Source organism: Rutidosis leptorrhynchoides, chromosome 1 (assembly GCF_046630445.1).
Source record: "Rutidosis leptorrhynchoides isolate AG116_Rl617_1_P2 chromosome 1, CSIRO_AGI_Rlap_v1, whole genome shotgun sequence".
In the NCBI taxonomy this organism is placed as follows: Eukaryota; Viridiplantae; Streptophyta; class Magnoliopsida; order Asterales; family Asteraceae; genus Rutidosis; species Rutidosis leptorrhynchoides.
In genome coordinates, this window is record NC_092333.1 from 74,602,196 (window position 1) to 74,613,150 (window position 10,955).

Sequence of the window (10,955 nt, forward strand, 5' to 3'; positions counted from 1 at the left end):
GTAATTAAAAAATATGGAGGAAAGGTGTAACTATTGGGTTGGGAGTATTTAGTCCTGAGAAGGAAGTGCTGATGTGACGCTGATGTGACGCAAATGTGACGTGTAGTTCTGGAGGACTAAGATGAAACTATTGGGAGTTCTCCAAGTAAATATATTTTTTGTAGCACAAGTATAGAGTTAACGTATGTATGTTCATATCCAATAGAAAACCTTTTGAGAATTCGGATAACAACAACATCGAAAAAAAAAAAAAAACATTTGAGATACCAACTGACTGGATAAGAATAAAAGTATTCTTATATTTTTAGAAAAATACGGCTTGACTTCATCAATTATCAACTTATTTTATTGCATCTATGATGGTGTTTTTTATTTTTTAACTTTGTAGTTTTGCATAACACCAATTAGATATACATATAAGATATAAGATAAGATAGATATTTATTAATAAAGGGTATCGCTTTTCAAATATGGTGTTTATACAAACTAAAATTGTTGGTTTATATATGTTACCTGTTACCTCCCATTTTCGTTAATGCTTATTCCTAACATTTTTTATTTGGTTTTTAGTAAAAATAAGATAAAATGTACAATAAGGTTTCTTATGTTTAGACTATTAGAGACGAGTAACATTTGTATTTCTAAATTAAACATTTAAAACTTAAATAATTACATCCACTTTAATTTGAATCATCAGCCCACTTTCCACTTAGTATTTTCATGAAAAACTGCCTTATTTGGTCGATTTCAATGCAATCATACATGACAAAACATTCTTAGTCATAATTTTTTAATATTAGTGCTAACTATATACTATACATATACGGTCGAAAGTAAGATCATTAAATAATATTTTGTACTGCTTCAAGTTGGCAAATGAAGCCGGAAGAATACTCCATTTAGTTATTAACTAGTTGTGGAGCACTCGTTTAGCGCCGGGAGCTCCGTTTTGAATGCGAGTTAAAAAAAAAATCTTAATCTATTTTATAAAAAAGAATTTTTTTCGACATCTAACATTGAAGGGTTGTTCCTTTTGTGAAAGTTGCTTCTTTTAGCGTTCTTTTTTTTTTTTAAAGTTAGTTGATCTATTTTGTAAAAAAAAAAAAAATTCAACATCTTTTGGTAGCATTGAAGGGTTGTTCTTTTTATGAAAGTTGCCTCCTTTATTGTTGAGGAAGAAAAGGAAAAAAAAGAAAAAAAAAAGGTTAGTTGATTTTTTTGAAAAATAAAATAAAATTTTCGACATCTTTTGGTAACATTGAAGGGTTGGTTCTTTTATGAGAGTTACTTCTTTTATCGTTGGAGGAAAAAAAAGTAAAATGACGAAAATACTCCTGATTACTATTGATGAATAATGCTGCGGGGTTTTATCTATATAATATTAGATATATAGATAATTTCGTACAAATAAAAAAAATATTATGTGTATGTACACGAAAATAAATAAAAAGAGGGGTGCCTGTGTACGTGGTGGCCATCAGCACATTTTCTTTCTCACCTGCTCTTCCAAGGCTCCACACGGTGGGCCGCTAGCTGCTACTTTTTCTTTCTTATCAAGTTTTTATTTTTTATTTTTTTTTTATTTTGTCTTTTTCATGTTATCTTTTATTTAATTTTAAACTATAAAACCTAATAGTAGTATGATTTTTTTTTTAAGTTTTTGCATACTTCAAATAATTTGAGTCATTAGTAGTTCTTAACAATTATATTGATTAAGCTTTTGACCATTATATTGTCTTTTCTTGTAGATTAATTAATGGTATTTTTCTTCAAAGGAATTAGAGACATGTCAATGATACAATAGCGTAAAAGGATAATTAACTTCATATAGATTATGAATCATCAAAGGTGCAACAATTAAATTAGTAGTTAAAGAAATGATATCGTCATAACATGTTTCAAGTTCAAAGCTCTCGAACGGTATATCTTATAGTGGTCAGAAAATAAATCAGAAACAATTAACAACAATCCAAGTTAGACTCTAAGTGGTAGCCTTAGATGAAAAAGCTTAGAGCACTAGGTGCCCGTGTCTCTTTGTCAAGGTCCATTTCGGTGTCGAAAATGGACCTTGAAATTGGTTAAAGTGAGGTGTTGTTTGGTGTCCATATCGGTGTCTATTTTATAATCGAATATGACGTGGACCAATAAGAAAATAAAATAATTTAAAAATAAAAAAATAAAGGAGAAGAACCCACCTTCAGGTGGGAGACGATGGAAATGGATGGTGAGATCGACATTGTGGCAGTATCTAGTTTTGGCTTGCGTCGGTGATGGATGTTGAGATCGACGACATATACCTTATGCTCTTATCGATTTACACGTCTAATAAATTTGACACGCTTTGGAAAATAAATATCACAATATGCAAAACCTTAATCTGCCCTTTTGGGACCAGTCACCAGCAAGGCGATAAGTCACTTTCAATCTTTTGACCGTTTTATGCATCTCTAAATCAGACAATGGTTGTACTCGAACTGTATTTATGGCTTTGAAACAGACCCTTTGTTTTGGTTATACTATTATTCAGTACTGGACACTGGTTCGGCAACACAACATTTCGTATGCCTTTTGGTTTTTTATGATCAATTGACACTAGTTGTAACAATAGACCTAGCGAATGATTACAAATTACATACAAATGCATAGCTTTTTTGGTCACAAAACACTCATCAAAAATGCTGATATTCGCTGGCATAGGTATTTACAACACAATGTTCTTTCAAACGCCATGAATATTGATCATATTATCAAACACGCACACAATCCGTGTGCCTAAACCATATCAAGAATCAAAAACACGCCTATATAATCTCTAGCATCGCTATCGCCATCATCTGTTTTTAGTAGATCATCACACATGGTACAAGTCCGAGTTGTAACGCATTAGGGTTAGATGAACAAACTACTTTCCAGAGCTTGTATGTACAAAATATTACCGTACCATCCGCGTCTCTATTAAAATATGTGAAACCCCGACTGCGTGGCTGAGGATGAGGGACCCCACTAATTGAACAGTGTACTCCATGAGTTGGTATAGCGTAAGGCTGAGGAGCACCGTGATATGGCGGAATAGGCACACGGGGCATTGGATATGCAGCAGGATGAAGACCAGGTTTATGAGACCCATTAGGTGGTCCAGGTGGCATGTATGAACATGTGTTCAGATATATGAACGAGTCAAGAGGCAAATTAGTAACCACGACATAAGAATCAAATAGGTGGTCAGGTTAGTCAAAATAGGTTGAATTTGTTACCGATCAGGTTAGGTCAACCAAGAATACATTTTGTTCAAAAAAGTTGCTACTTTTTTTAAAAATGTTTAATGTATCTCTAAATTTTAATGATAGAAGTAAGAACCAATCATCATATGATTCCAAAAATAATTGTCGTACTTTCTTTGGCTTCTGAAATTGCACCATACTCTGTTTTCAGTTGTTTAAAGGAACTTCCACTAAACATTCATGCTCCTGTTCAAAATAAGTAAACATTAATAGAAAATTTATGTACAGCTTGTTGGAAAAAATGTGCATTTTTAAGAGGAAAGAAGCAAGATTAATAATTACCTTATAATGTGTTAGTAACCCATTCCATAAGGGTTGTTGCTAGGGATGGCAATGGCCACCCGATCCGGTGGATATCCACCCGATCCACCAGCTTCTTGATGGATATGGACGAACCTAAATGGATATGGATACGGATATGGATGAACATAAATGGATATGACTATCGACATGGATGAAAAGTTTAATCCATGGATATATCCATTACCACCCGACATACATATACAAATACATAAATATAGATATATGCTTACATATTTACTATCACAATTTCATTTACCATTAGATTTATATTTTGCTTTCAACCTTATAATAAAATAACAATAATATATTACAATAAAACAAGCATATATAATAAATTAAACTTACAAATTTCATATTTAATTTTTTATAACATGTTTTATAGTAATATTTAACAAATTTTGTTATATATTCGACAAAGATTACACATTCTTATGGATAGATTTTAATTATGTCATGTTATATTTATTTCTGCCATACTACGTTTTTAATTTAATCGTATATTAGAAAATATCATAACATTTTTTTAATATCCATTGGATATCCATTAACCCGCTTAATCCACTGGATATGGATATGGATGGATGATCTGAAACTAAACGGATATGGATATGATATAGATGAACAAAACCTAAATGGATATGGATATGAATACGGCATCACCCGCTCCATATCCGATCCATTGCCATCCCTAGTTGTTGCTAAGGACTAGGCCCGGCAAACACGACCCAGGGCCTTAAAAAAGCGTCCATTGGGTTTAATTATACCTGGCAAACGGGTTGAGATGGGTCAGGGATCAAATGGGTTTGGGCCAAAATGGGTCATGATCCGAAGTGGGTCAGAATTAAAATGGGTCAAACGGTTGGGTCGAGACCCGGGTCGGGCTAGTGAAATTGTTTTTGTTTGTATTTTTTTGATTCCAACTATAGAGATCTTCCAAAATTTCACAATAAAGATGCCAAAAAAAGAACTATATAATCAAGATGGCAAAAAAAAACTATATAATCAAGATTCAAGATCTGTGCAATAAATAAGAGTTGAAATTATAAACATCTCACAAAACCAAAAGTAACACAATCACACATATGCACAACATGAACTTCAAAGTGGAACATTTCGCAAAATCAAATCATGCACATCAACTTTTTCTACAAACAAGTATAAAGGCCAAACAAGTAGGCAAACATTATGACGCTTATAATCCTGTACAAAATAACTCATTTTTGGCAAGCGTCGATTTATTGGCGTCTCGAATGCCGTTTAGAGCCTAAATTGAATTCCAGGCAGGATTTAAAACCCATGAAAATTTGATTCTACCATTTTTGCGTCTCAATTTTATTTTTGTTTAAAAAAAAATCCTGCTTACTGGCAAGAGGTCCACTCGGAAACAATCTCTTTATCCGTCGAATAGAGAGAGGGATGAATTTCTCTACTTTTGAGAGTGTTTCACTCTGGGTGGGGAAATGACTTGTTTTTATTATCGGATAAAGGAAGGATTGTCTACATCTCACCTCCCCATACACCACTCATGTGGTATTGGGTTATGTTGTTGTAAAATAACTCATTTTTCTTTTTGTTCCATCAACCAACTTCACATGTAAGCTCATATAAATCTCCATAAAGGGCACAAAATCACTAAAGTGCCCTTCTTTTGGAAAAAATAACTCGAGTGATACGGTTTTGTCAATCTCCATACGAATTTTTTCCTTGACTTTTATTTTTTACATCTTTTTCTACATGAATGAACAAGAAAATGAAGCATAGAAAAATAAAAGAGAAATCCCAAAGTGTGATTGCTAATAGAAGACCGGAGAAGTAATTCAAACAATCAAACGCTTTAATGAATTTGTTACAGATTTATCATCAACAGTTATAATTTGTATTAGAAATATTCCTAATAATCAGAAATCAGCAGTTCTTACCATATTATGCTGCAATAGATGACTTAGAGTAGCAGATACCATTAAGATACATATACGATTAGGGTTTTTGATCTAGAGCTGCGATTGTGTACACTGTACAGATGCGATTAAGATAATCGAGCGATTGTGTAGCGAACTAACGATTGTGTAGCGATTCAGATCGTTTAAGATTTTTTTGGGGAGCGATTGTCAGATTGTGTAAAGAGATTTAATCCCCAGATTCCAGGACCCATTTGGGTCGAGCCCTGAGACCCAATCTTTTAAATGAAATTGGACTTTAGTGAGCTTTAAAATTTGGACCCCTTCTTTTATTTATTTCTATCATGTCCTTTGCCCATTTGGGTCTTTAATTAAACCCAATGGACGCTTTTTTAAGGCTTTTGGTCTTATTTGTCAGGCCTAGGTTTGATTGAAGACCCAAATAGGTCAAGGGCATAATAGAAATAAAAAAAAGGGGGTCCAAATTTTAAAGCCCACCAAATCCCAACTTCATTTAAAAGATTGGGACCTAGGGCTCGACCCAAACGGGTCCTGGAATATGGGGATTAAATCTCTCTAAACAATATGACAATCGCTCCTCAAAAAAAATCTTAAACGATATGAATCGCTACACAATCGCTAGTTCGCTACACAATCGCTCGATTATCTTAATCGCGTCTGTACAATGTACGCAATCGCTGCTCCGGATAAAAAAACCCTAATCGTATACGTATCTTAATGGTATCTGCTACTCTAAGCCATCTATTGCAGCATAATAAGGTAAGAACTGTTGATTTTTCTAATTATCAGGAATATTTTCAATACGAATTATAACTGTTGATGCTAAATCCGTAACAAATTCATTAAAGCGTTTGATTGTTTGAATTACTTCTCCGGTCTTTTATTAGCAACCACACTTTGCGATTTCTCCTTTATTTTTCTATGCTTCATTTTCTTGTTCATTCATGTGGAAAAACTAATAAAAAGTTGTAAAAATTGAAAGTCAATAAAAAAATCCGTATGGAGATTACTAGAGTTATTTTTTCAAAAAGAAGGGGCACTTTAGTGAATTTGTGCCCTTTATGGAGATTTGTGTGAGCTTACATGTGAAGTTGGTTGATAGAACAAAAAGAAAAATGAGTTATTTTGTACAAGATTATAAGCGTCACAATGTTTGCCTACTTGTTTGGCCTTTATACTTGTTTGTAGAAAAAGTTGATGTGCATGGTTTGATTTTGCGAAATGTTCCACTTTGAATTTCATGTTGTGCATATGTGTGATTGTGTTACTTTTGGTTGTGACATGTCTCTAATTTCAACTCTTATTGCACAGATCTTGAAACTTGATTATATAGTTCTTTTTTTGCCATTTTGAATCTAGATTATATAGTTCTTTTTTTGCCATCTTCATTGTGAAATTTTGGAAGGTCTCTATACTTGGAATAAAAAAAATAGAAACAAAAACAATTTCACTAGCCCGACCCAATCGACCCGGGTCTCGACCTAATCCGACCCGAGTATCGACCCAACCAGTTTGACCCATTTTAATTCTGACCCACTTCGACCCATAACCCATTTTGACCCAAACCCATTTGATCTGTGACCCAACCCGACCCATCTCGACCCATTTGCCAAGTATACTAAGGACCTTTGGATTACCAAGAATGACAATGCCATAACGAGCACGGGTAAGAGCGACGTTAAGCCTGCGTGGATCATTGAGAAATCCGATACCCTGATGTTCGTTACTTCTGACTCATGACAAGATGATGTAATCCTTTCCCCGCCCTTAAAATGAATCTACACTCGCAACCTGCAATTAACTTATTTCTAAGTGCCTTTCTGTCATAAACAAGGTTGTAAAAGACGCAAGTCGGGGATGCGTCGATCGAGATTTTCGAGGGACGAGTCGGTCGAGACGGAGACGCAACGGGGACGCGTCGGACGTTGACCAACGTTGACTTTTTAAATAGCTTTATTAAATATATATTTATATATAATATTATATGGAAATAAAATCTTAAAATATAAACTATATTTACAATAAACATGAAAATTAACAATTATTAGCAATATTACAAAATAAAAATATAATATTTTTTACTCTGACCACCTTTGACCGAATTTGAACGACTTTGACTGACTTTGACCGACTTTTTACCGTTGACCTTTTTTTAGCCACGACGCGTCGGCCATGCCTATAAAACGACGAGTCGTCCAAGTAGGCCGACTTTTGCAACACTGGTGATAAAGATCAGATCCGACCGACTGATATTAGAAAAGGAAATTACATATTTACATAAAAAAATGCAAGATGCAAACGTTACCTCAATTTCCTTATAAAGCTGTTGCCTAAGAGCACCATTTCTTGACATATAGTTAACGATGTATGCACGTTGCCCTTCATACGGTGTTATAACCCCTATCTGCAAGATATCATTTATGATCAATGTAAACCCACTAAGGCCCAGAAACTCATACAAAAAGAATATGTATACCCGACCAGGAACTACACCACTCCTTAAGAAAGTAGTTACTATCTTTTCAACATTTGCAGCCTCTGTTCTATTCAGATAAGATGTTCCACTGCCACTAATCTCTTCTTGTCCCATCTATGAGAATTGGGTAGACGACACAAGTATAAATTAAGCAATGTTATAGTTTTAAGGGAAGCAATTTGTACCATTTACATATATCAAATTAGATTTTCTTTTATAAATAGCTCAATTTGGGTTGTCTGTTATTTCAACCAGGTTGACATCATCCAATGTGTACTTTCACATGATAAAACCTCACAAAGATCAAGATTAGTTCTGTTTCAGTAATCATAACTGGTGCATCAAGTATTTAATATTTCAAAAATGTCAAAATAATAAAATAAAATAAAAAAGACCTGTAAGCATGTCAACCCAACCCAACCTGATGATGATGAAGGTGAATATCGAACGGAATTTGGTTGTGAAAGCTCTTGGAACTCAGTGTAACTGAAGTTTTGATCGTCTTGTGTGTTGAGTTCTAAGAATGTGTATGCGTCATCGTTGCCGGTGTCCGGCTGAGAAGCCGTATCGAATAGATTGTTAGGTTGAGAATCCAAAACGGAATTGAACGTTAGTTAGGGTTTATAATTTGACCAATTAGGGGTTTTGATTAACGATTTGTGATAAGGTGATACGTTTGTTGTTTTAGGGTTTCATGAAATTGGGGAAGAAGGGCGATTATACGTACAGCGATTGTTTCTAGCGGTTGGGTTACAGCCTCGGAGGACATAATGAGTTGACTCGGACGAGACTCGATGATTAATTTTTCCAACCAAAAATTTTATGGGCTATTCTTGAAAAATTTATTTAGAAGGGATTATCACCAAAATGCCCTTTTTTGAAGCATGTTGACTGATAGCCCTAAAAAAAAGTTGACAATTTGCCCTCGCAAGACGCAAGACTCCTTGCGTCCTTGCGACCTTGCGTCTTTGCGACCTTGCGTGTTTCCTTAAAAGAATTAGTTAAATGAAACTTTTGCGTTCACTGTTCCCTTACAACAACAATCATACGCAAACTGCTCTCTGGTGCTCTTTCGATCGTCACTCGCAAGATCGTCATCAAGCTTGCTTACGTTCTCCCAAACACTCGCAAATCACTCGCAAAATCATCATCATCATCCTCACGTCATCCTCCTCACATCTTCATCCTTACTAGATCATCTTCATCCTTCCATCTTCGATCTTCCTGAGTACACGCGAAACGGACATTGTCAATCTTTTTTTTTTAGGGCTGTCAGTCAACAAGCTTCAAAAAATTGGGTATTTTGGTGATAATCCCTATTTAAAAATGCATTGAACTTTTATCAAATTTCTATTGTATACATCTAACTTTCAGATCTCATATTGTATGCATCCAATTGTTTAAAATGTTTCAATTACATTATGGGTCCTTTATGTTTGGCATATATTGCATCATGTATTTTTTTCTAGACAAAATTATATCATTAGTCCCTCAGTATTTTTTTTAAGTTCTATGATTACATAAATTTTACATAATTTATTTTAGAAGCTGACACGGCAGTTGACTTGGCATCCCACATCACTCACTAACTTAACCTACCCACTAATGTCACCTATCCAGTAACCCAACCCAAATTAACTTCTAAAATTTCCCTTGTTTGATTCGTCTATGTCTTCCTTGCACAATCTCTCCCAAACACAAAATCAATTGTTAAATATATCACCGATTCTTGTCCTCTGACTATGCCATTCAACAAACGAGTAGGCTTTAACTTCCAAAAGGAACACATATTTTTTCTCAGTCTCTTCATGGAATACCCGAATATAGAAATTTTTGTGATTTACGACATTTAACTTCTATTTTATTTAATAGAGCATCTACATATAAATTAGGTTTCGCAATAGAGTTGCAATTAAAATACAATTTGATTTGCCGAGATGATGAGGAAGCCATATCTAATCGATGTGTTGATTTTGTTCCACATGAGAATTGTTGTTAACTCTTCACTAGATTGTATTGGGGATGAAGACTTGAAATGAAAGTGTAGAACAAATTGTAATGACTGTATTTTCACTCAGATCTAAAGTGACTTGGTTTGCAATTTGATCGAAGCTTTCTTTATTTCAAATCTAAATGTTTTCTATTAAACCCACTTTTTGGTTTGCAATCTGTATTTTTATTAACACGAATTTTTGAATTTAATTTGTGTTATGGTTTACATATGTAATGTATTGTATGTATGTATGTATTTGAATTTGGGGTTTTGATTTTATTTTGATTTGAATTGAATGTGAGAAAGGTATTGTTTGCAAGTATAAAATTTGATTTTGGATTTTGTTTGGGTTGAATTTGGAATTAATTTTGTTGATTTGTTCTTGATTTGATAAAGAAGATGAAGAAATTAGGTTTTTTTTTATTTTTGGTTAATGTAAATGGTTCATGTAAAGATGAAAGTTAAGTTATAACTAAAAAAATTAACGGACGTTAAGTCGAAGGACCAATTATGAAATTTTCTTACATATTAACCGGATACTTGGTGTACAAGTTACATTATGCATACAATAGGACAATTTAAATAGTTGAATGCATACAATAGGAGATTTGAAAGTTGAATACATACAATAGGAATTTAGTAAAAGTTCAATACATTTTCAAATAGCTTTCCCGATATTCTTCTAAACTTTAGACTAAAATTAAATTAATTTTAATAACCTGTTATTACGGGTATAATATATTAAAAAGTGGTGTGTGAATATCACCTCCTTTCTTTTTTTCTATTATAATAAAAAAAACCATATTAGCTAAACATCTCATTTGTATTACTCGAGTCCCTCCCCTTTACCCACTAACGCGATGTGGGAAATGTGTCATGGGTGAAACTTCGTGGCAGGGATGAAAATGTGGGTTAATATGTAGCCAACAAGGGTCGAACTCCTGACCTCCCCAAAAGGAGGCATGCCACCAACCAATGGACCA

General features: G+C 33.9%; 1 protein-coding gene across 8 annotated transcripts; it reads right to left on the reverse strand.

Annotated features, from left to right (window-relative positions):
* Positions 1-2,674: 2,674 nt before the first annotated feature.
* Positions 2,675-8,774, reverse strand: LOC139861679 (regulator of nonsense transcripts 1 homolog). 8 transcript variants are annotated; one of them, XR_011763893.1, is made up of 6 exons: positions 8,375-8,774; positions 7,980-8,093; positions 7,809-7,907; positions 7,141-7,294; positions 3,564-3,677; positions 2,675-3,467 (listed from the first exon to the last, which is right to left on the reverse strand). XR_011763893.1 is itself a non-coding variant. In XM_071850166.1 (4 exons), the coding sequence occupies exons 2-4, from the start codon at positions 8,091-8,093 to the stop codon at positions 3,429-3,431; spliced, it is 252 nt and encodes an 83-aa protein (XP_071706267.1). In that variant the 5' UTR covers positions 8,375-8,774; the 3' UTR covers positions 2,675-3,428. The 8 variants fall into 8 exon arrangements, 3 of the variants coding, with proteins under 3 accessions (XP_071706267.1, XP_071706261.1, XP_071706252.1); XR_011763892.1 differs by having other exon boundaries at positions 2,675-3,677; positions 8,401-8,774; XR_011763898.1 differs by having other exon boundaries at positions 2,675-3,677; positions 7,985-8,093.
* Positions 8,775-10,955: the final 2,181 nt, after the last annotated feature.